Source organism: Mercenaria mercenaria, chromosome 6, assembly GCF_021730395.1.
Source record: "Mercenaria mercenaria strain notata chromosome 6, MADL_Memer_1, whole genome shotgun sequence".
In the NCBI taxonomy this organism is placed as follows: domain Eukaryota; kingdom Metazoa; phylum Mollusca; class Bivalvia; order Venerida; family Veneridae; genus Mercenaria; species Mercenaria mercenaria.
In genome coordinates, this window is record NC_069366.1 from 74,565,805 (window position 1) to 74,593,706 (window position 27,902).

The 27,902-nt window shown below is 35.7% G+C and overlaps 1 protein-coding gene across 1 annotated transcript; it reads right to left on the minus strand.

The window, feature by feature from the left end:
- Positions 1-3,339: 3,339 nt before the first annotated feature.
- Positions 3,340-26,734, minus strand: LOC123548516 (uncharacterized). The gene is made up of 3 exons (XM_045335819.2): positions 26,582-26,734; positions 11,925-12,727; positions 3,340-5,176 (listed from the first exon to the last, which is right to left on the minus strand). Exons 2-3 carry the CDS (start codon positions 12,104-12,106, stop codon positions 3,949-3,951), a joined length of 1,410 nt encoding a protein of 469 aa, XP_045191754.2. The 5' UTR covers positions 12,107-12,727; positions 26,582-26,734; the 3' UTR covers positions 3,340-3,948.
- Positions 26,735-27,902: the final 1,168 nt, after the last annotated feature.

Below are 27,902 nucleotides of genomic sequence, written 5' to 3' on the forward strand. Positions count from 1 at the left end.
CTTATGCTTGTAACCTCGTCTTGTTTAAGAAGATTTACGGAGATTTCTTTAATATTAAGTCTATTGGACTTACATGTATATTTAAGAAATAATAAGTTCCCAAACGTGGTTTTTCGTAGAATAACCCGAGTTTTGAGTTCTTATGCATAAGAATATATCACGTACGCCTGAGTGATATATTGTTTCGCATAAGAATGAAAAACTCGGGTTATTCTACGATAAATCACATTTGGGAACTTATTATTTCGATTCTAACGCGACATAATAGTATCAACAGTGTTAGAAAAAATGGTAACTACTTTTTACGACCGCGCTACGCACCTTGATCGGATGACGTCATTGCACGCGAGTGGTTTGTTGTAGAATAACCCGAGACAGACTTTGCTCTTCATTTACGTAGGTTATTTGCTTTTCGTGTTAGAATAAAAAAATGGTTCAATACCTTAACTCTGTATTTAATCTATACACTATGAGGTTACATTCCATAAATTACCTGCCAATGATTTAAGCCACTACTTGTTCTTGCTCCTTCCTCCTTCCTTGTGTCAAACTTGTCTCAGCGGCAACCAGACATATGTCATGTCATGTACTTCAGATTGTAATTATTATTATTATTATTATTATTATACCAGATTTATAAAGCGCCCTTTTCATGATCAATTTCACGTTCGAAGGCGCTTTACATAGCTCAAATGCTGCCACACAGGGCGCATAATTCATCCTCTACCAGTACAGACACAGAGCGATCTGACCAGAGGGACAGAGTGAGACAAAGCCCCCACGACAGAGAGATCAGAAATCAGATACAGGCTTGTCCGGCTAACTTAGCCTAGCTCGTTGCGAATAGACAGCCTGGTTCTTTAACGTGCCCAGTGTATAGCACTGATACACGTAATGAAGAGATAGTATAGCTACGAGTATGCTATGGGCTAGTTCAGTAATATTAACAGTGTGACCATCCGCAAATGCATGTTTTTTAAGCGTCTGCTTACTGACCTTAAAGATTACTGAATACAAACGGCCAAACTCGTATTACATTCTATTAAGGGATCCTCGCTCTTTTTATTGGTTCAGACACTGTCATGTAGGAAAATAGTATGGGTTAAAGAATAAGGTTTGGAGCCAGCATAATATTTTAAACTTCCCATTGGTGTTTTTGCAACGGAACGTTTCAAGGCTGTGCCCTGCTGTGTTCCTTCTCCGAGTACGTTTGTGTTTGTTTGTTAATTCCATGTTTATGTTGTTAATATTGCATTCGGTCTTATCAATGTATACATGTGCTCAACCGCTGTGAATGTGTATATATTTACACATACCCACATGATGTATGTGCGACTGTGTTCTTTGAATGTAACCTTTCCTATTGGACTTTTGTCTTGTTTCTTTAGGAAAAGTTCTACGCTATTATTTTCAGGGAGATACCATTATTCATCTACGGGAAATTAGAATGTTTCATGCTACCTCCCGGTGTTTATTTGGTATATTTTCCTGAGAGACGAGATATTTAGTAAGCTATATTATATTGTGATAAACAATATTTCTATGAACAAAATACCATTCTTGCCGTGCATATTAATTGGACTGTCTGTCCGCCCGATTGAGGTAGAATGGCACAGGACTTTTATTCAGAAATTTAAGCATGTGAAAAATCAAAAACATAGTTTTGCTTTTCAGTTTTACTTCAGTTATACAGTTATAATTCATATCATTTGAGCCGCGCCATGAGAAAACCAACATAGTGCATTTGCGACCAGCATCCGCGCAGTCTGGTCAGCATCCATGCTGTTCGTTTTCAAAGCCTATTGCAATAGCGCTGTCTCGTATGTAAGGATCTGTGACGTCACCGACAATGTCTGCTTATCTAAAAATAGCACAGGTCTCAATGTGTGGACAAACAATCGGTGCTTTTCCTGTACATTAGCATCAGTAAATCACAGATTTTGCATTTATTTCCTTATGTATTTTCAAGTTCATGCATATCAAACGAATGTTTCCCATAGCTTTCAATTTCTATATACTACTGTAGGCCTAAATACTGAACAGTTCTTCCAATGCAAAGAAATTCTTAAAAATGTTGACAGCACAGTTTTGAATTTTTTTAATCCATGTCAGTAATAACACATCGAATTGTCATCAGTATATGATTTAAAGGATGATGTTGTTCTTTATTTTTTTACACATTCCAGTTACGGTCATTTATCAATATAATTATATCTATTTGCTATTTACCTCATTCGCAAGTGTTCAAACGTTTATCACTATTCTGCGTATATGATATCACATGATCACATCCTAGTAATCCTATTGAAATTTCGAAATGTCATGAACAATAACTGAAAGTCAGCAATATTTCATAACTTAGATCTAGCTCTTCATTAAAACAATTAACATCTCTGTGAAATGCATCTGTAATGATATGTTACAAATGACACCTTAGTGTGACATGTAGATATTTGACTTCTAGCAATGATATTTAGATGTGATCTGATAAAACATGGTGCTAATTTAATGCAACACCATACAGTTCTACATACGTCCTGTCATATATTTTTTCAATTAGGAAGTATTTAATTGACCACGCTTTCAAGCACCTCATTGAGGCTCAGCGCGGTGTTGTGTGAACCAAATGTATGAAAAGAAGTACATGTATTAATGATTGTGCTGATATATGCTTTGAAAATCATGAATCAAAATTATAATCTTGCACTTACTTTTTCGACCGCCGGTGTTTCGAATCCGAAAATATTGTAATAAAGATAATAAATGAATTGTGATAAAGACTTTAAGCCAGTCCTTCTGATGCTATATTTTATTGATGTAATTTGCAGAATATTGAGTAATTTGTATGCAATGTACTGTACTTTTTAAAAGTTTTTTTTATTTGAACACATCTTGAAACGCTCAAATAATATGTCTGTATATTTCCTACGTTCATTTCAATATATATTCTTATTGATTCCTTTATTTAGCAGGTTTTTCAAGGAATTTTATGCAGGCAAAGTGAAATTTTCCGTATTTTACTTTTTTAATTCTCTTCGAAGTTTACTGAAAGGTTAATGTAAAAATTTAATATACATGCGTTATATATAAACAACGCTCCCTTGTCCGCAATTCGCGCGTTGCACTATGGTATATCTGCGGTATGTTCTATTTATAGAATACGAGAGAGCGCTATTAGAGAAACTGTTAGCGAACAGCATGGATCCTGATCATGTCTGGATCCATGCTGGTCGCAAATGCACTATGTTGGTTTTCCCATGGCGCGGCTCATTTTATTATCTTTTAAAGAATCCCATTATGCATGCTCTTCGGCAACGTGGAATAGAGCTTTTTTGTAGGAGGACAAATGTCATTTGATGATTGACAATTTGTTGACACTTCCTTCTAGATAAGAGTAATCAAACATTAAGCAATATAAATACTTAACACTTGAAACTATCATTTGCCTAACAATAAGCTATAAATGGTCTACACTGGAGTCTAAAAACAGGATTTTAGGCACATAACGACTATCCAGACTAGATCATTAATAATACCAACTAGAGATATGGTGGTACTATTCTTCAAGTGTTCTTTGCAATAGTTTACATGTAACACGTAAATGCCCATTGACATAAACATATAAAAGTGAAAGCGTTTTTATTGAAAGCCCTAAGTAATTGCAATGTTAACATCTGATGAATGGTCACTTGGAGTGAGTTAATTTCATTTCCAAATAAAATTACTCCAACCCCGGTGTTCAATAAAGTTTATATTTAAATCAATCTATGAAAAGAATTAACTAGCACCTGTTAATATCGCATTACACAACATTATTTATTTATACAACCTGATCAAACCCCAGGCTACTGTTTCATAAAATTCTGCATGATCATTCTTCATTTCTACCCGTTCATCTTTCTCTATTCCAGCACTATCTGTTATTTGTAGCGCTGAAGGCCAAAAACATCAGACAGGGTTTGTAGCCGTTATAGCTCCACATGAATCAACAATATTACCCGTAGAATTACTTCTTACTGCATTTAATCTTGGTTCGAGTGCTAAAGTATCTAAGTCATCGCTCTGTAGTCTCTCGTGAACATTGTTCAACGAGGTATGAACTGCACTGTTACCACTGTTTCTCTCACTTAAGGATATAAGCACCGTGTCAGACTGTGACGAGTCATTGGTGCTGCTGCTTTCACGTAATGGTCTTCGTCCGGAATAAAACAGAACGGTAGGGGCCCTATTTAGATGTTCCAAATTCCCAGTTTCACCTGTTTCTGTCTGTAATGTTTGGTCCTCTAAAACTATGTTAGTTCCATCTAAATTCGTACTGAATCCTTTCAATTTATTTGTTGTGAAAAACATTTCTGGATTAACATGTAAGCATACAGTTTCTTTGGCAAATTCTTTACGATTGTTTAAGTTGTATTTTTCATCTGAATAACTTGCAATATTTTTGTTTTCATACGGACGAAGGTAGCCTAGATTATTTTTTGCGAGTTTTATGCGGCTTGGTCGACGTGTGGTATGTCTTACAAGCGTTCCTTGACTTTGACCCACATCCGGTTCAGTCGTTGGCAATTCATGAGATTTTTCATAGATACGTTTCATTAATCGTTGAATACTTGACAGTATCTGCCAAACGTTAATTACAGAAAAAAATATTATACTGAGAAAAAATAACATAAGCGGAGCATAATGCATTGTAAATGGACTTTGTTGAAACATGGCTATTACAAGAAAGACCGTTGGAATAACACCACGAAAGCAAATTACCCCAACGCAGTTCACTACCACTAATCTTTTGTAAAATAGGGTATGACGCCTCTCTCGGTCTTTACAGAAACGTCCAATTTCATCGAATATTGAGGTAGATTCAATTAAAATACCCACGAGCCCTAGCAACAAGTTCTGTCCATATGCTAAAAATAGAATATAACACAAAACTGTCACAAAGTGGTGTACAATATCTGCTCTGAACTGTACCTTGCTTGTCGTTCTTTTAAATAGGAATTTTTCTGTTACGATGAACATGTACCTGCCTATATTCACCGCGAATAAAGTTTCAACGAATATCGTCTGCCAGTTGCTCGAAACTTCGGAATGAAATGGGTACCTAATGACATCACTGGCACAAATGGCGAGAAGACTGCATAATACGAGTATCCATAGTAATAGTTGATTGGTTAATCTGGAAATACAGAACTATAATATAAATTCATTTATTAGTGAAACTTAGATAATAACTAGCAATATTAAATAGATGACGTCATTGATATAACTGTTACTAGCAACTTAGCAATAACCTGGGATAATGGTTTATACACCACAAACAATAAAGTAAATTGTCGCCACGTTTTCTTGAAAAGCTTGTATAATAAAATAGCATAGAAATAAAACTAGACAGAATATGGTAAAGCGAGGGTATCTGGTTTATTTGAGGGATCGTAGATATGCCACCTTCCTCAAGAATATATCATAGAGGTGAGCTTTAACATTACACTGTCTGTATAATAGCCAATCAATAATAGTTTTCTAACAAAGGTGTTTTATAATAGTCATTGGTTGCACTGTTTAGAGAGAGAGACACACAGAGAGAGTATTGAAACACCCGCACAGTCAGAACACTTTATTTCACTCCACCCTTTACGAATGCAATTGACTGTAGTGTATATAATTCACCCACAACTGAATTCTATTGAAAAATGTACATCGTTGTAACAACGGCCTTCTATATGTACATTGTAACTTACATAAAGCGTCATAAAATGACACATACAAGACGGACTGAAAAGGTATTCCGACATGATGTCAAAATCAATCTACAAATTGCGACCCCATCTATAGATAGCACTTCAATGAGGTCTTAATCATTCCAAATGTGTTATACATAATTCACCATGTTATGGATGTCGGCCGATCAATACTGCAGATAACAGAACTTGGCTCTTCCTTATTTATTCTTTAATAGTGGGCGAATACGTAACAAGTTAACGGGAAAAAAGAAAATCCTTGAGTAATGTTCAATGTTATGCTGCGACAACGGCGGAAATAGGTACAGTATAAAAACAAAACAAAATAAGATATTCTCTGTAAAGGGTGAATCTTCCAGGTTATGTCAAGTCTTTTTCGAAAATTAGGAAGTTTCATATGCTAGTAAATTGTAAATAATAAAGTTGAGGAATATCTTAGTGATTTTGTGAGCTACAAGTTCTACACAATATTAAAAATATCCGCGAATTCTATCATGTATACCTCCGGTCTATATTGTATATATATGTAATAACTAGATGCCCACGGGCAACATGTCGAGCCCACACTTTGACACACCCATAACTGTAACCTTGACCTTTGAGATAGAGTCAGTCTCATTGAGTTAAACATTCATGCAAAATATAAATAAGATTCCTCAATGCATGTCAAAGTTATGGGCTGGATAAGATCTGACATGACCTTTGACCTCCAACTGTGACCTTCACCTTTGAGATAGGAACCTGGGGTTTGTGCATGACACTCCGTCTTATTGAGGTTAGCATCCATGCCAAATATAAACAAGATTCCTCAATGCATGTCAAATATATGGGCCGGACAAGATCTGACATGACCTTTGACCTCCAACTGTGACCTTGACCTTTGAAATAGGAACCTGGGGTATGCGCATGACACTCCGTCTCACCGAGGTTAACATTCATGCCAAACATAAACAAGATTGCTCCATACATGTCAAAGTTATGGTCCGGACAAACAAATCCGGACGGATGCACGCACATACACCGAACTGCCATTTGGACAACTATGCCTTCGCATCCTCAAGCGGGCTCGACAAAAACACTCCTATATTTAATCAGCGAATGAAATATAGGCAGCAGTTTGGATTAACGATTGATTTATTTATTCTCATCCGAACGAGTGTCTATATTTTATTCACTAGTAGAATTTAGCAAAATGTTTTCTAACAACGCGAAATTGTTGCAATAATTGTTGCCAAGAGGAAATAATATAAACCGCAAAATCTATCCATGAAGTGTTTCGTTTCCGCACTAGACGGAAAACGATAATGTATACCCGTATAAGGTCATTTTATCCACATTATGGCAAATAACGTCACAGCGCTGTTAGATTTAGGCAATTCATTAGATCATTCCGTCCTTGATTGTTGCAAAACCAATGATTATAAGCAATAGGTGCTATTTAAATAGATCGCGAACATAGGTGCGTGAGGGATATACGGCTCTCGGGTAATTGTCTATACAGTAACTCTGTTGTGATAGCATTAATATTTTACCACATGTAAATTGCACAACGATTCGACTAGATAAAACAGAAATTCTGAAGTATTTGTAATTCGTTTCCCTTAGGAAAAATGTTGAGTCCCTAAACTAGTCCAAAAAAGCATTAAAAACATTCATTCTGTTCTACCAGTTCAATTAGTTTATCAGTATGTCTCAAATGTCGCTATTCATTTCTTTTTACTTTACGTTCGCTGCGCTTAGGCTATTGTAAAACATCCCAACGTACACATTACCCCTCATCAAATCTTTTATACATATCATTTTTTTGAGATACAATTTCAACAAACATATCAAACGTAATCTAGTATATTTCATTCATCATAGAGAAATTTGATAACACATTTTACTGATGTTAGACGATCTTTCGAGGAGCAGATAACAGAAAACACTTCCTGATTTGAAGATGGTGATGTTTTATTAACAAACGCATTTCACCTCACTTGTTTGTATTAGTCAGTACACCGAAAATTCGGAACATTTTCTCCACTGGCTTGCGCCAGAGTCAACAATCAATACACCCAACGAGTACATTTTGCAAGATATTGCTTATCATATCTAAAGCAGAAAAATGACAGGCGAAAGAAAATTGACAAGCCTTTTCTAAAATCGGCGAAGTATTAGTATACCCCTTTACAAACGGTAAATGGTATTATTTCAAAAGGTTAATGACAAAAAGATTGCAATGCAAAATAATCTATATCACAGTTTTTTCAGGTGTTGAGTACATGGACGTTAAAAAGTATGTGAATGCCTGAAGATTTCAGCCAGATGCAAATGAATGAAACTTCGATGCCTATCTTACATTCTCCCTCATTTACAATATTTGATGTAAACAGTAACACTTAAGAGTACTATTTAATCTCTGAAACGTGCGGTAAAGTACAACATCATAAAATAGGAATAGAACTGCAAGCGTAAAAAAGGAACTTTTATTCCCGCTCTTGAACGGCAATCATTCTTTAAGTTGCTATTTGATCCTGTGAACATTATGCTGCTGTCTGCGTTTTCTTGCTTATTTTCGTTTTGATTCCGCTGAAATTATCCGACAATGTTACAAAAAATGACTTACAAGAAATATGAAAAACTAACGGCAGTACTTCGGCTCACAAATCACAAATTCCGGAGCGTTTCGCTATTTGTTTATGAGCAAATTTCTGAAATTTCCCTATCAATAACGTAAATATAATAAAAACTAGCATGCGAGATATTCGCGTTGAAAACGGGTTTTATTTTGCGCTCAAGCGCAAACTTAATATCATAACACTCAGTAATAAATAGCAAGATTCATATATTCGCTCTCCTTCGAAAATACAAAACTGCTGAAACTGATGGAAATTTAACTGGAATGCAGTCGCTACATTTACTATTATAGTCTCATCGAAAAGAACTTATTACTTTATATGCGCAAAATAATCTGACGTAATATAGAACTGTAACCGCAGTGATCCTGCAAACAAGTTCTTTATATTTTATTCAGTAATTCGAACCTGACTGATTTATTTTTATATGTGTTATTATGTAACAAAATAACTTATGTACGTCGTAGCTTCAAACGTCATAGCGCCGCTTATGGAAATATCAGACAATTATTAGGCGGTTGTCGTCACGGATAATAATCCTTGATACCGAGTTAGAATACATTTCAAGCAGAGATTTACTCTTGTATTCGCGGTCTGTTCGACCAATGGTAAAGGACCTTACAAGGACCTTAAAATGAAACTTTCACAAAACTAGCTTCACCCTACTGATGTTACATCACCGTGTTCCTCATCCTTTGAAATGGTTTATACGTCATTCGTTACATTATAGCTATCTATTAATTTCCTTTTATTCAATGTTTGAGTTTTATCTGAAAGGGTGCATGTGTACCTATCTATTGCAACAGGAGATATTCAATACCGTTTTAAAACTAATGAGAAAACAAAACCGCAGATTTCAAGATGAGATAAAGTTTAGATACACTAGATTAATACAGGTACTGTACAATAAGATGGTCTACGCGTGGACCGGCTAACATAAATACCCGCCGTATATTGAAAACACTTTATAACATGCGCACCAATTTCAGTTTTGTTTTAAAAATGACTCGCAAAATGTCTGATTTTGTTGTATCCATACTCGGTAAAGTCCCTTAAACCACTTCCCCGTCGCCTCTTCGAAGTCGAAAATAAACGCAACCAAAATGGAATAGCATTATCGACGGTGACAAGTTTAGCTCTCCGCAGTAACTTGAAGCTGCAATTTTCAGAAAAATACGAGAAAATTACGTAAAAACAATGAAATTAGTTCGCCTCACCATCCCTGATATATGACCGCAAAAAACAATAAGGAAGAAAAACGGCTCATATACGTATATACACACGTATGTTTACGTCAACATTAAAATTAGCATTACGAAATTAAAAACAAGGTATGAGGATGCGGTCTAACATTCATAAAGACGTACTGGTTACAGATATAGAATGTTATGGTTAATTTGCAAACAGTCCTTATGAAGAACATCTCCTCACACGGGGTCAATCTTTTGTATTTACAATTCACTATAAACAAAATGCTGTATCAAGTCAAGAAATGTTTAATCAGTAATTTATGCTGACTGATTTTTGCCATTTCATGTCTTCGTGTCTTTGGGACACCAACACGCGGACATGAGGACTCGAAAGGACAACAGACGATTTAGAAAAGAAACATCAAAGACAAAATAAATAGCGAACGAGCGAAATATAACACGGGCAAAATGTCGTGTTGGGGTGTATTTAAAGTGTTGTGTCGGGCACTTATTTGCCATGTTTTAGATAAAATATCAAATATACAATATATTTCACTACGATGACATTGTTTACAAAGAATATATAAAGTTTCCTTAATTTGCCTTAGCTGCATATTTCGTATTCTCGTACCTTCGCCCTGACACACACGAACACAAAGATATGTCTAATCTGCACCTCGTGTCTTCATGTCGTCGCCCCGAAGGCGAATGAAGACAAGAAATGGCAGAAATCAGCCACCATAGTAAATTTCTCAAAGAAACAAGTCATAGACAGTCTGTGTATAATTAAATGTTTTATATCTAAATTGCCTGTGTTTAAAATAACAGTCGTTCCTTCGTGCGGATAATAGAAAATGCGTAATTACTTCCTTTTGCGCAGAATGCCTTTACTTCCTTAAACGGTGACTACGTTGTCCTTTATCGGAAAAATATCTGGAATGGGATCGATAATATGAATTCCGCGTTCCGATTTAATAATGCAAATAAATCACACATATCCGTATGTTGGTAAACCGTGCTTTGAAATCACCATCCTCCGTTTCGAAGAAGGCAAACCGGTATCCGTTTTTACTGTCGTAGCATAATCATCCTTTTATTACCGCAAAACCAAAATACCTTAAGTACAAAACCGGGAATGGGTTAGCAAATCATTTACCTCCCGTTGTTAAAGGCATTGGCCTTTATTCTCCTTAAAATGTGTTATTTAGTATTCTCAATATATGTTATATATACAATTGTAAACGTATATGAATATACTCAACATCAAATATTTACAGTTAATTTATAATCACTACTGTCCTTGTTTGATTCGCTTGATGCAATACACGAGCATACTATTAAGGGAGTTATGTCTCTAAGTCTCTTAATCAATATGCTGTTTGTCGGTATTACGTTATGACGCCTTGCTGAGACTGAATTAATCCAGATGAAATCAGATCTTAAATTAAAAAAGAATCCACCCAATAAAATAATACAAATAAGAAACAGATCATATAATAGGAAAGTAAGAGTCAGATAGAGTGTATATTTACGTTCAACGTTAATGGGGAATTCTCATAATAGTATTAATGCCGGAGTATTATTTCATTTTATATCGTATATGTTTTGGTAAGTTTAACACAGCAAATCCGTAAGTATGTTTAAAGACTCTCAATTATTTCTTTCTGCTGCTTATACATGAGAAATCCCTGTCGAATAACGTACACAATGAATGAAGCTCAGAAGAAAAAATAAGAGCCGTGCCATGGGAAAACCAACATAGTGGCTTTGCGACCAGCATGGATCCAGACCAGCCTGCGCATCCGCGCAGTCTGGTCAGGATCCATGCTGTTCGCTAACGGTTTCTTTAATTGCAATAGGCTTTGAAAGCGAACAGCATGGATCCTGACCAGTCTGCGCAGATGCTATGTTGGTTTTCCCATGGCGCGGCTCATAACAATCCTTATAATTCCAAGTAAATATGTTATAATGCGTTTCCTCTCCGCAATAAAAATTCGAAAACAATTTTTTGTCAATTTTTAAATCGAGACCATGGTCATCGTGCAGTGAATGATCTAAGAATCGAAGAAAATAAATGTACGAACACGTCGATTGTAACCCAATTTACACATTGATTAGATTTTTGACCTGTGACTAAAGCCGCCCTTTTTCCCCAAGCATTGTCTTTAATTATATACAAGTTTGACTACATTTTTATTTTTGCTGTTAATGAATAAACTACTTTTTGTTGGTATTTAACGAAACTAATTAAATCCCTTCCACTGTAAAAATACTCCAGTTCTTATTATTGTACCACATTATTATTACAAAGCAACTGAGATTATGCTTAGATGCTAAAACAAAACATACTTTTGAAAAAATAGGAAATGATTACTTACATTCTGGCCAGATCTAGAGGTGTCTCAGCGTAATGTCCACAAACTGTAATAATAGTTTTGTATTTTCTCAACGCAGGGGTGGCCAGTACCTGTGTACGCAGCCTCGGCACAACGTTGAAGAGGAACACACAGACATTAACCGTTACTGATACAGTCATAATGTCGCTGTATGGCCGACTCATAGCTTAAGTCCATGAATCCAGAGGAACATGCCGATACCTACAAGTTGATCACTCCGAGTTATTTTTGTCGTTATTCTTATAAGAAAATTACTATTTTCCATTAGCACCCCTCAATTTGACTGTCGCCTTCGTCCTTTAATCAGTTACTGATATTCTAGCTGTGCGGACATCACTATGAACGAAACACTCTTCACCCTTTCCTTATAACATCTAAGTCTAGTTTTTTACAATAAATTATAAACTGTACTTCCTCTTCTTCTAGTTTATTTCTCTACAATAATTTATCAATTGTACTTCCCCCTTCTGGTTTTGTTATTTATTGAATTTCCCTGGGAAATTTACTGTAGTATGAAACCGCAACACTGTTTTAAAAGAGATAAAAAAAACTAAACGATGATATCAGTAAACAAAAAAATACCACTCGGCACCGTTCCCATGATATGTCATAATCTACTAATTACGTTGACTTCCGCGTACCGCTTGTATCTAGTCAATGGTGTTTGAAACGTTTTTGTATTGATCTTATTGAACTTAATACTTCCTGGTTAAAGCGAGTGGCCAATCGGAGACAAATCAGGAATATAAGACTGACTGTAACCGTGGAACTGCGGCTTCATTCGCCTGAAAAGATAAAATGAGCCGTGCCATGAGAAAACCAACATAGTGGGTTTGCGACCAGCATGGATCCAGACCAGCCTGCGTCCGCGCAGTCTGGTCAGGATCCATGCTGTTCGCTTTTAAAGCTTATTGGAACTGGAGGGACTGTTAGCGAACAGCATGGATCCTGACCAGACTGCGCGGATGCGCAGGCTGGTCTGGATCCATGCTGGTCGCAAACCCACTATGCTGGTTTTCCCATGGCACGGCTCAAATAACATTTAGTTGAACTTTAACTAAAAACTCCACGGTTCGACAAAATCTAGTTTCGGTACAATTTCCTTGAATGAAATGATATATAAATGGTTGCACACGTAATCAATGTATTTTTTGCACTGGTCGATTCACATTTCAACATTAAGAAGATATAGTCATTTGATAATTCAGAACTAATTTAAATGACAATGGGAGTGCTACTTATTCTTTGATCTGCCTATTTCGGTTTAAACAATATTTATTCACATAATTGCAATTAATACAATGTTATAAATATCAACATAAAGGATTGAGTAGGAAGCTATAAGTTTTTTTTAGAAACTCTCTCCTCGTACATAATGTAAATTCAACGGTAACAAAATAAATCATCAATCTTACGTGTTCTGCTTGCAGTTTCTTCGTTTATCAATATGGTATGAGACATAAATCATGCAAGTTGTCAAGCTGCCTATTTTGTAAAGAGGTTTTTCGTAATTATATGTATTTTTCATATCCGCGGGTAATAGTAGGATATTTTACATTTTTAAGAAATTTTATTTCCAAAATTGTATTCTTCCTATTGTGAAAATCGGGCAAAATCACAAATTCGCACTTTTTTCATTTTTTTAATTTTTTTTCAAGGAGATATTGTTTTTATACTATAGATATTCTAAAAGTCTTATAAAAATCTATTCATAAATAAAGTCAAACTTGGAATTTTGAGAAAATGGTGTAAAAATGACTGAAATACATGGCTTAGATTTACATCAAAATCAGTTTGTGTATACTTTGATAAGCTATTCACAAGTAATCTCGAACATATCTTGAAAAGTAAAAACGTTCATATACAGTAACCACCCCTGGAGATTTTTAGAATGATGTTTAAAGAGAATCCAAAGAAACAACAGAGAGTTAAAAACGAACTAAACTGATTCGCTTTATCACAGTTTTAGTTAACTCCTGATATTGTATTCGTTTTCACAGAGCGGAGATGCTATGGTGAATAACAGTTTCATATCCTTTGGCTATGCATAGAAATGGCGCTTTGGTGAGTGACACCGTTATTTCATTATACAACATATGAGCCGTGCCATGGGAAAACCAACATAGTGGGTTTGCGACCAGCATGGATCCAGACCAGCCTGCGCATCCGCGCAGTCTGGTCAGGCTCCATGCTGTTCGCTTTTAAAGCCTATTGGAATTGGAGAAACTGTTAGCGAACAGCATGGATCCTGACCAGACTGCGCGGATGCGCAGGCTGGTCTGGATCCTTGCTGGTCGCATACCCACTATGTTGGTTTTCCCATGGCACGGCTCATATTTCCTTGTAGACCCATAATAAATACACAATTTGCAGTTCGATTACTAGGGATTTCGCGTGCTATGTCAGTCTGCACGCGACGGCGTATTGAGGTTAATGACACGCTTTGCGTTTTAGCAAACGAAATAAGAAGGAAACAAAATAGCAGGCAAACATTGTGGCCAGATGTTGTTGTTGGAACAAGATTCTCGGATTGGCTGAAGAATGTGCGAGGTTCCCGTAAGTGTAATCCCTGTTGAATAACTGAACTTATGTGCTTTTATCACTGCTTCATTAAATCCTGTATTTTTCCACTTTATTGGAATACTTGATAGTTTATTCGTAAACAGTCGTCATGCGAAAGGTGATTATCCTGAAGCTATGTAGGGAAAGGGCGCTTTAATTAATAAAACAGTTATTTAATGACGCAATATGCTATATACCAATAAAAGAATTTGTTCTTTGTTTCATATAAAATTCAGCTACTTCAGACCAGTTTTGTTGCAGTTTCTAGATTTTCACTCCGTCGTAGACCTATTTTCCACAAGATATCCATGCATTTGCTTCAAGAAAACGAAAAGAAAAAGGGGTGTTGAATAGTATGCAGTGAAATGCAAGTCAACTGAAGTCAGGTACCCTCATATTGCCGCATTTCAGAAAGCGGTCCGCAGAATAAACACCCTACTTTCGTTTTAAAGTAAACAACTCGAAAACATGCGAGTATTAGCATGAAACGTGTCCTATTTTATGTAAAATTCATTCCACGCGTGAAATAATGCCCATTTGGCCCCCGATTTACGCGCAAATGCGCGAAAAATGGAAAAATTAGGATCTATTTGTTAGGGACTTCTTCTACACCACGGAAGCACATTTAGGACCGAATTACTGCATTATAACGAATATACCTCAATTTAGTCCAATAATTAACATGTAATACGCAGTAATTTATACTTATCATAATTAATAGGGAACAAGAGCTGTCTCCGTAGGATGACACATGCCCCCGATGGCACTTTGAATGAATAGTTATGGCCGATGTTAGAGTTTAGGACCTTTGACCTACGGACCTGGGTCTGGGTCTTGCGCGCGACACGGCGTCTTACTGTGGTACACATTCATGCCCAATAATTTTAAAATCCATGCATGAATGACAAAGATATGGACCGGACATGCCCATCAATGCACTATCATGAAAAATGATCTTTAACGTCTAAGTGTGACCTTGACCTTTGAGATACGGACCTGGGTCTTGCGCACTGCACGTCGTCTTACTGTGGTACACATTCATGCCAAGTTATTTGAAAATCCATCCATCGATGACAAATATATGGACCGGACACGCCCATCAATGCACTATCCTTTAACGTCTAAGTGTGACCTTGACCTTTGAGCTACTGACCTGGGTCTTGCGCACTGCACGTCGTCTTACTGTGGTACACATTCATGCCAAGTTATTTGAAAATCCATCCATCGATGACAAAGATATGGACCGGACACGCCCATCAATGCACTATCCTTTAATGTCTAAGTGTGACCTTGACCTTTGAGCTACGGACCTGGGTCTTGTGCACTGCACGTCGTCTTACTGTGGTACACATTCATGCCAAGTTATTTGAAAATCCATCCATCGATGACAAAGATATGGACCGGACACGAAAATTGCGGACAGACCGACAGACTGACAGACCGACAGACGGTTCAAAAACTATATGCCTCCCTTCGGGGGCATAAAAATCGCGTGCTGAAGTCAGACTGCACGCGACGACGTACTTAGGTTAATGACACTTGTTGGGTTTTAGCAAACGAAATAACAAGGAAACAAAATAACAGACAAAGTTTTTGGTCAGATGATGTTGTTGTTGGAACAAGATTCTCGGATTGGCTGAAGAGCGCGTGGGGATTCCCGTAAGTGCCCCAGGGTCAGATAGGCTAAACAAGTAATGCTTTTAGTCGTGAAAATATCTTTAAAATTTGAGCATGTATATTTTTCTATGCTTTTTAAATGTTTTATGGCTACGTGGTTTTATATGTGATTCTGCAATTTGCGATTTTGTAAATAGCAGTGGAAATTTTAACACTTAACTTCACATAGAATTAAGTCATGACAAATCATTTGTAATACCCATATCAAAATGTGTAGTTTGATATCTAAAAGGTTTACTTGTAGTTTATTTGATGACCAAGAAAAGGTTTTATGAGGTCCTATACTTTTATTTCTTGTACTGTAAGTCTACAATAAAAACGGGTAGCACCGTCTGACTTTTTGAACCTATTATTTAAATGTAAATGTTTCTGAAGAAAGCTAGATCAGGTTTGCCGCTAACATACATTGTGTATCAGAAGTTAAAATATTTGCAGTTTTGAACATGAGTTGAATATAGATCGATCATATAAGCACAAACCCTGGCCCAGAGCTTCAACAGGACCATCCCCATTCCATAACCAAAGCCCTTCAACAGTGTAACTATGGATATATATATATATATATATATATATATATATATAAAGTGGGTAGAGAAAAAAGCACATAGATAACTAGGTCAAAAATAGACTTATAAAGGAACGCCGTGAATGGTCAGTGCCAAAAGTGCCACTGGGAGTTACATAATTAAGCAAAATGTTTTATCGGATATATTGATTCTTTGTACAAGGGATGGTTCAAATTATTACGTATTACTTTTGATAAATCATGACGTATTTTTTTCAAATCAAAACGAAAAGAAGATCCATTAGTTGATGCGAGTATACCAATCAAATTTAATTTGGAAGATAACATTTTGAAATACAGTGGAACCTCCTTAATCCGAACCCCTCTAATCCGGAAACCTCTCAAAACCGAACAATATTCTTATTCATTCTGTTTTTGTAAAACTATCCATTATACTCCGAAAATCGAGCAAACTTTTTTTATATTTTTATATCAAATCACTCTAGAATTTATCCCTCTTATCCCCTTCATATTCAAAACTGCAAACTAATTTATATTAAAAATACTAGTATGCGAAACAAAAACTTTGTTTTATACACACGGGTAAATAATGGCATGGTAGTGGTTAAGGCGTCCGCCGCGGGATCGGGAGGTCGAAGGTTCGAGCCCAATGGGGAGCGTTCGTCCGAGGATGTTTGTCATGAAACACGTTCCGAAAAGGCCGGTTCGTGAGTCGCGAGCTAGTTAAATGAATGGTTACCGACTTCTATCCGCCTGACGCCTGGTATAGTGGTAGGAGTTGGAAGGTAATTGGTACGCATAATAAAGGTGTCTCATAAGCCAAATTGGCTGACCCTTTCAATAGGGGTGACACTATAATAACGAGACCTTTACCTTTACCTTTTTACAGTCAACCCTACACTACAGACCACCTCAGAATAAAGGCCACAGTTGGAACATCTGCCAATTAACGCCACTACTTTCTCTTCCCATTTAATTAACAGTTTAAATTAACTTGTGTTATTGTGTAGAGAGAAAACCTTACTAGAAACACCACTTTCCCAGTAGTGGTCCTTACACTTGAAAGTATGATCCAAAGTTAAATCCACGTAGTTAAATAAAATCATAACATGGTTCGATTTGATTGCCAGTTAAACAAAGAAGAAGTTCAAAATCTGTACAACGGTTGACGTGCGGACCGGTAAGAGAACATTATGACGTCAATATTGACGTCAAATCGACGCATGACTCCGGTTCATTACTACTCGGATAAATGAAGCCCAGCATAGATCTAGTTTTTATTAAAATACTTCAATAAACATGTTAGAATGAAAACAATCAAGGCCTTCTGGTTTGTCGTGTAATTTATTGAGCTTATCGTTCAGCTGCTTGGATATTTAACAACTCGCGCTGACGCATACCGAATCGTGATAAAGTACACAAAAAAACCGCTCGAATACATTGATTTTTTGTTAAATATTACAATAATGTACAAAAACTTAAAATTCTAACTTTCTACCTTCATGGCTTCAGACAAAAAGTAGCGCCCCCTTTGTCGTTCAAATGTTTTCCGACATATCACATGAGTCTGTTGTAAACTATTTTGTAATATGATTCTGAGCTTAATAAATGTTTTCTTAGTATAGGTAAGTTCGCCCGGTTATCAGAACTTCTTACCTACTTATTGGCAAATATGTGGGGGTAAAGAAATCTGACCTTCCTAATTAACCATGAAATTGCTGTTGTCAAACACATTTGTGTCTTTAGAGGTAAGCCGAGTGCGAATTGCGTCATTTATTCTGTCTGTAATTTTTGGTGACAAAACAGATGTGAATGCCTAGCAAATTGGTGGACCGTTTTCAGTTTGTTTCAAAGGATTATGTTTAGCAAAGAATTAAATGTTTAATTAAATATTTTCACACTTCATAATATCAATATGTCACTGCATTCCTGTAAAGTACACCGCAATAAATGAGTCTGATAAATAAATTACCTTTATCACCTGATTGTGGTCTTATCATGACCTTCCCAATTAAACCTGTCAGTTTAAAATTACGAAATAAGAACCGGGTTCTTACTGAATATTTGGGGAATCATGAAGAATGCACCATTAAGTGGCAGTTTGCCAATAAGTGAAATTGTCACGAACGGTTACACCCTTCCGTAATTAAAGAACGTAGGGTTATCGTATTCCATTTTTAAGGTGCACCGTTTACGTTTATCATCGAAACTTTACAGTTTAAATAGAGATAAAGATCTCTCTTTTTTAATGAAACAACGCTGTGATGTCACTTAATTAAACAAATGCAAATGAAAGAAGTTATTTAGAATATTGTCATAAAAAGCATAATCTGGCATGTAACATCGCAAAAACATGTGGCAAATCCACCTGTCAAAAACCTGGTTATATCCCTTAAACATTTGTATAAAATATGTGGAATTCTACATTGTTTTCAAAAGCTTTTGTGAGATAATATTATAATAAAACGTACAATGGTAAGGTTTACTAAAGAAATAAAATGCAGCTGGCACGTAGTTCTAATGAAACTTTGATACTTGTGAAAAGTATGGAAGCCCTGGAGGGACAATTGATTTCCGTACTTCCCACTTCTGACTTCTAACTTTTGCACTTCTGACTTCCAACTTCTTGACTTCTAACTTCCTACTTCTAACTTCCATACTTCTGACTTCTAACTTCCGCACTTCTGACTTCCAACTTCCTGACTTTCGACTTCTGATTTCCAACTTCCACACTTCTTACTTCCGACTTCTTGACTTCTTACTTCCTTCTTCTAACTTCCTGACTTCCGACTTCCAACTTCCGCACTTCTGACTTCCAACTTCCTGACTTCTTACTTCCGACTTCCAACTTCCGCACTTCTGACTTCCAACTTCATGACTTCTTACTTCCGACTTCCAACTTAGGCACTTCTGTCTTCCAACTTCTTGGCTTCTTACTTCCGACTTTCAACTTCCATACTTCTTACTTCCGACTTGTTACTTCCCTCTTCTAACTTCCGCACTTCTGACTTCCAACTTCCTGACTTCCGACTTCCAACTTCCGCACTTCTGACTTCCAACTTTCCCTCTTTGGAAGTCGGAAGTAAGAAGTGTGGAAGTTGGAAGACGGAAGTAAGAAGTCAGAAGTTGGAAGTCAGAAGTGCGGAAGTTGGAAGTCAGAAGTAAGAAGTCAGGAAGTTGGAAGTCAGAAGTGCGGAAGTTGGAAGTGGGAAGTCAGGAAGTTAGAAGAAGGAAGTGAGAAGTCAAGAAGTCGGAAGTAAGAAGTGTGGAAGTTGGAAATCAGAAGTCGAAAGTCGGGAAGTTGGAAGTCAGAAGTGTGGAAGTTAGAAGTCAGAAGTGTTGAAGTTAGAAGTAGGAAGTAGGAAGTCGAGAAGTTGGAAGTGAGAAGTGCAAAAGTTAGAAGTCAGAAGTGGGAAGTACGGAAATCAATTGTCCCTCCAGGGCTTCCATAGAAAAGTGACTTCGGTTTTCATGCGGCTTTTATAACTAAAACAATTTTGAATTTTTCATCTGAAAATCGGTCTAAACAGCCTTCCTACACAGTCTTTGTTCAATTTCTTTTCAAATGTAACAAAATCATGCATTCATCATTTAAAACCACACCACGCCTGAAGAGTGTCTGATTAAGTACAAGACGTAATCTACACGGTGCATCAATGGGGATTGTGAGACAACGAAAATGCTTAGGAATAACAGATTCGTTTCTTTAAGTAAATCGTCATGCTACCAAAAATAAGAAATCATATACAGCAGAAGCTTCTTTTACATATTCAAAACTGACGAAGAGGTAATAAATCTGCATAATAATTTCACGCTAATAATTCTATGCTTCCAGTAGTCATAAAACATTTCGATTCTTATAGGGAATCGATCCTACCGATTGTCGTCGTGAAGCGACGAAAATCGGGATCGATCCATCTATGGTAACATGCGATTTACCGAATGAGATATACTATCGAATTTGAAAAATGTGTACTTCCGGCACGTGCAGAGAGCGTCTGACTTTGGATTTTTCGGAAGAATACGCTTTTTCATTGTGCCTAATAAGCGTTCACATAACTTGTCCGAACCGCAACGTATTGCACATCAGTACAAATATGGGCAGTGTTGTTATTTATTCCAAAAATCTACTTTTTAAATATTTGTGGGCAAGCTGATTGACTATACACATAATGACTGAAAAGAAAACGAAAGACTAAAGCGGTAAACACGAGTTATTTCCCGTCAAGACTGAAAATAGCATACTCTTCGACAATATATAAATATCATATGGCAGCGTGTGTGACATTGATATTGTCAATCCGAGGGCAGAATGTCACCCGAGGCGAAAGCCGAGTGGTGACATTCTGTTTCGAGGGTTGACAATATCAATGTCGCACACGCTGTCATATGATATTTATTTTATTATACCGAACAAAATTAGCACATAAAAAAGTTTTTAAAAGGTTTTTAATTCATTTAATACAACAGTTTCATCTTTAGCGCGGTAATCACCTGTGTACACATTGAATAGTGACGTCATTACAATATGACATTGTGTACAAGGGAGGCAATCATTTGGCCAAAAAATTGAAGCAGTTATTTGCCCTTATATGACATTCAAAATATCAGCGCGGTCACATGACCTGACAGTCACTTTCGCTAGGTCACGTGTCAAAAATGTTGAAAATGTTTCTGATAGTCAAAATATCTCTTTTTCGGGTAATGGGATTTTACCATTGTAGACAAAAGTGAGGTATAATAATACTCAATATGAGGGATGAAGTTACGAGGAAGGCGCTATCGTGTGTTGCGTTGTTGCCTTATGGGATGAGTTGAAGTCGGGTCGATTGCCGATTGAGGCAGTGCTTTATTTCATATTATGTCTTTCATGTAAAAAGTGGATGCAATAGGGAAGCACTATTTCTTGGAACATATGTGGCGTCAAATTGTCGGTCGACGTGACGTCAACGTAACCGTGCTTTAATAATACGCGTATCACGGTTTAGAGGTTAAACGTCCTGCGGAATAATTTAGAAATGCATAGCAACCTTTCAACTCATTTTTGACAATGAATGCTCTTGATACTTTATGTATTGCTGTTAAGAATAATAAAATTAGGGTTTCCGAAAGTAAATCTAAGCTGACCAATCAAACCCTGATAAGAAAATGCTGAATTAGAATAATCCTTTTGACGCAAAATGGACTAAATATCAGGGGAAACTGCTAAATATCAAAGGCAGTAGCCAGTAATTTCTGGTGCAGTAGCTAAAAATGCAAAATATATTGGGGAAAATGTTTTTTGTTAATAGTTTTTCTGCTTATATTAATTGCTTCTAATATATTTGTTGTAGCCAATGTCTGTTACTATGTCTGCCAATAGCAATACTTCCATTGTTGTTTTGATGTTTTTCGGCGACGCCGTCTAAATTCGTTTTCGTTACCTATGCCACGTGACTTCAGTTTGCAAATCAAACTACTTGATAACGCATTATAGATAATTTATCAAAATGGAAGATTTATGCAACACTCTGCCTGATTGGACGAGAGTGTCAATTTCTTTCACTCTGTTGATTGTGCTACGCTGAGTGAAATGTAGAAAAAGCGTTTATCCTGAACGACGCTGTTCACAGTTTTAAAGCTAACTTTGGCTCAGTATATTTAGCAAGAATATTGATATATCTCAAAATGATAAGTAAGTTTAATAAATATGATAAAAACCTGTTCAAATACCAACATATATCAAATTAAAGAAAGAGCTGAATACGGTCTGCGTATCACATGAATAAGGGTGTGATAAGAGTCTCTTATGTAGAGAAGTGCTTTTTAAAAGATTTTCCTTGTTACAATTGTCGTCTGTATATGAAAACGTTTCTTGCTTTTGTGACTTATTCAGATTGCATACTAAAATGAGTACTTGTTTGCTTTGATATATTTGTTATAAATTATTTAACTGATTTATTATATATGAATATTTTTCTTTAGTATGGTATGCAAATATTGAACTCAGTTGAAATCTGTTTTATTATATATATGCTATATAATGACTGAATCTCATTACACTGAAACGAAGGTGCGCTGCATACAGTTTCTATGTGATATGACTACAGTCAAACTTTGCTTATGAAACAGAAATGTTGAAATAATTACAATTGTATGTTTTGCTTGACCTTCACTTTTTTATAGGTGTGACGTCATTGTCCAAAGATTCATGAATAGCGAATATGCTATTTGTTAAAGCGGGATCAGTTGGCCTATTTTAGAAATAAATAAAAATAATAAATAAAAAAATCCTTTAATTGATTTTTTCTCATGTATTCTAATCAAACTTGATTTGTAGCATCTTTATTAGGCCCGCAGCCAACTTTGTTCAGCTGGGACATTTGACCCCTTTTAGGGGCTGCTAGAGCTAAAACTAGAAATGCCTTTATACAGCGTCTCATGAACAGCTTGGTGGATCTTTGTCATACTTGGTCTGGAGCATCATTATAAGGTCCTCTTCCAAATTTATTTATATAGGAACTTGGGCCGTATTAGGGACCACTATAGCTAAAAGTAGATATGCCTTTCCTCGCATTAACCACTAAAACGTAATGGATTGTTATCAAACTCGATGTGTAACAATATCGTAAGGTCTCCTGCTATTTTGTTACAAATGGGAATAGGGACCATATAAATATAAACACGTTTAATGACCTCTTCTTATGAACCGCTTCATGAATCTTCATCAAACTACTGCTGTAATTATTCGTCTAAGGATAAACGAAACAAAATTGCAACCCTACGAAACCTTTGCGAAAAATTAAAAGAGAACCATTTAAATTGTTAAAGTGCGGTGTTTAGTTTTGAAATTTGAAAAATGTTAGATGAAAGATGAATGTTAGATGAAAAATTCATAGACTTCTTTCCTTATTACAATTCGCCGACCATCATTTTTAAAGATATTTCTTGTTACTACATATCATATGTCTAACAAACGTTTTGTCAAAATGTTTTACTATATATCATATATCTATCAAACGTGCATTTAATGGCAAACGTTTCTTTAATGAATGGTTACACCCTGTTGTAATGAAGGACTTGAGGTGTCGTATTTAATGTTTTAATACCCCGTCTTGTCTGATCATTGCATATACTGACAACACCTAGTTTTAAAATTTATCTCAATGTTTATTTTTTTTTTTGGTTCACTTATTCTCACAGTTTACTCTACAATCAACATGCAAAACATGAAGTATGCCCAAGAAATCAGTATCCTCATCACATAAAAATGATTTTCCTACAGAACCAAACACCATATATGCAGAATTTTTAGACGAATTTTCAGTGTTCCGTTCCAAACTATTGTATATTTTGTGCCGCCGGCACGTTTGAAAACATCAAAACAATTCCCAAAAGCGGGTTTAACCGATATTATCTACAAAGTCTTAAACAATTCTATGTTTTCTGATTTCGTAATATTCAGTTAGCAACAGTTTTATAAATCAAAAGAACTAAGCAAAATATCTGTATAACTGGTCCTTATGGAATACCAGTAACCTGTCGGAAATCTGTATTCCCAGATGTAGCATCCTCACTGGCTTAAATAACTTTCTTATGAAAGTATTTCGGTGGCTAAAAAACTTTTCAATGAAAGAGTAAAGTACGTCTCTTAATAGATTATATGGTAACGCGCGATATATGAAATTAACGCGCGATTTATGAAATAAAGAAATCATATGTAGATCTAGTAATTTAAGAACTAATAAAGAAGTCTGGACTAAGAATTGTTATATTTTCTGTTCCTTTGGGATGATGGCGTCCAGACAATTTTACTTTAACTTAATAGAATTATGCTTAAGCCGATGCTGTGAAGTTGAGCGTGAGGGAGGTGAGCAGGGCGTTAGGGAGGTGAGCAGGGCGTGAGGGATGTTGTACATTTCATTACGTTCAATCAAACTAAATTTACTATTAGTTTACTTGGTTGAGTGATACATAGATAACATTATATATTAGCAATTTGGGCAAGAGCTTGAATTAGCTAAGCATTAACTTTATATAATTGTGCATGTTATTTAGGAATCCAATACATGTTGGCAAGTTTATCTTGTTGACCTTCTACACGGATTTGAACCAAAATACATAAATACATAGATATCAAAAGTAAATCTTGTCAAAGACTCAAAGGCGTCATATGAACAACCACAGTCAAGAAATGCATCAACAACAGCAACACCCCGCATGGAAACATGAGCACAAGCAAATACATACGAGCAAATTGACCGAGCACACGCAAAAGCCGCCCAAGCTTTCAGGTAATAGCTACCTGAATCAAACTGCGTTTATATTTGCCTTTTATAGTTCAGGTATCAGAGTTCGGAGTAGGCTATGTTACTATGCGTTGTATCACTACTTGAAGAAATTTCGTTTAATGTACGATAATTAAATTTTGCCCAAACACGATCAATCAGTCAAAAAAAGAAATACTGGTAATTTGTTAGTCTGAGACAACAGCAGCTATATCCTTCTTTCAATGGTAATGAAAGGCCCTATGTGTCCACCAACACATTAGGGCAAGCGCAGAAACACAACTATTTTCGTAATTCATCTTAATTATTCGTCACGTGAAAGCGAAACTTAAATCCAGTCATATTTACAAGACTTCCGTAAAGAAATACCTACATGTAAGAAGTAATAACAAATGTATATGTAGTATCAACAAAACTGCGTAATTTCCAAATATACGTATGTAATGTTAACGCTTAGCAACATATTTTGAGAAAAAAAAACAACACCTGATCATAGAAAGAAAGGACTGTTTTACATGAAAGCTGAACAGCATATAAAACATGTGCATTTTTGTACAAAACAATTGTCAATTTACTGATGATATATACATTGAATTTCAGAGAAGGACTGCATAAAGGGGCCACAACGTCTGTAAAAACTCACAATTTTCAAAGACTTCTTACAAATCTTCGTTTTAATGCATTGGTAATAATATCCTATAGTGTAGAAACTTCCCAGCAATTCTTCATTCTGTTTCTCGTTTTTAAAGGGGAACAATTTTTTGAACATACTTGAAGTATGCAGTCTTACGGGGGACAGTACGGTAGGCTGTTGGTAAACATGTTGTTTGGTTACCAAATATTTATGAGGTTTGATGATATACTCGTAAATTGTAGTCAAAATTTTCAATATCTTACCAAGCGTGTGCAATATACATACTGATATAACTTCTTTAAATTTTCAAATAAATTGTTTTAAACCTATAAATGTTTAAAAAGAACAAAAGTTTGAATGTTTCTGTTAACATTGTGGGTACATATATATTGGTTATAAGCAAAAACGAGTTAGTTATAATAAGTAATTTATATCATTAGCTATGTATGTGCAATTAGATTTCGCGCGCATTTCAGTCTCTGCATATTTCTGAAACAAGACTGCTAATCGCCTACAAATATCAACGCCTAAAGGTAACATATATCAAAAAATTCTATAAAACACATTTTGTTAATATGGGGAAAATTGTCTAATCATCTTCAAATGCAAAATAATTTTCAAATGTAATACTTCAAACTGAGAATATTTTATGCGAGGGTTTAAATTTTGTGGATTTAAACGATGATCAGAGCGATATGCGAATTCGAGAAGGCATTATCTCCGGTAGTGTAAAACATACGCGGGGCATATTCACAATAACGTGAATAAACCTGTTGCCTATAAACTCGTGAAATAAAAGACGCGCGAAAATTACCAATTTTGTAGCACCTAATTTGCCGAATTTTCACCTTTCATAAAATTTATTCTCTACCTTGAGGATGTTTTACATAATTCAAAAAAAATATATTAAACTCTCACAGATCCTGAAACATTATTCAAGCTAGGGGTTTTCATCATTAAAATAAAACCTTACCGTTTACAAAAATGAGATCTGTATCAATATTCCGTAAAATCCAGACGGGTATTCCATGACATTTATTTCCTTTATTTCAGTGTCATTCTTGTTATTTTTTATTTAACTTTTTGATATAAAAGTATCAAACGATAATATAATAGAGAAACGTGCGAGAAGTACTTCCGTGTACGATATTGGCCAATCAGCGAAAATTAGGTCGGTTTGAACGAGGAAGAGATATAACTATAGATTCTGATCGATACCCACTATACTTGGCTCTCGCAGAATATATTGGAAGGTAAACAACAAGGTGATTAGAAAATATATTCTTTGTGTCCTCTTACTTGACGTTAACAATGGAAAAAATATAAGCCCGTTAGTGCAGAGTTTGTTTGCTAGTTACAAGTATTTAATCAGATTAAGGTATTAAGTAATAGAATGGTAAGTAGTTTTATTGCACCGTCTTGCATTATGCAAAAATATTAGCAACAAAAACAGCAACAAACAGGTACTTCTATACTGATGTAAGCTTAATGCGACGTAACAACATACTCTGTACTAGTGCGTACAATATGATTATTTTTACCCTTTACTAATCAGCCAGCTGGGTAGACCAATATACATGTAAACGCATTTATTTGATATGTGTGAACTACATAGTAGACCTGATAATAACTATCTGTATGTTATTTAGAAGTAGTAGCTTAAAGTTAGATACAAATGTATGTGTGTGTTGATTTTGTTGACTCCGCCGCCGGAAATACCATGTGGGCTAGAATGGTAGATATAATATCAGCTGAGCGGCTAATTAGACTAGCTGAATGCACGTCATCATATGTGATTTATTTTCAAAGGTAAAACAGGTGTAATTCGTTATCAGACATTTAATTTCTTTGAATAAGATGAAGTAGCTTGTACTTTATCGAACTTTATCGGAAACGTGTCGCAGCTGGCAGAATCATCATGTTCTTACGTGTTTGGAAAAAGAGGGGTGTTCAATAAGTACCATAAAATGCTTTTTCATTTCTTCATATATTAACAAATAAAAAATGATGCAGCTGTTATCTAATAGAGCAGAGAATTTCTAGTCGATATGTCAAAACATATTTCCTTTAGACAAATAATAATTAAATGATTGTCCCAATGGAAATCCGGCCGATTTGTGTGTGTGTGTGTGGTGTTTTTTTTTTTTTTGTTTTTTTGTTTTTTTTTTGTGTGTGTTTTTTTTTGCTGTTTTTTTTTTTTCAATTTTGCGTTCTCTAAAATATTTAATAGACCAAAATAGAAAATACAGTTAATTGTGATTTGTATAAACTATAAAGTACATCATCGGTAACAC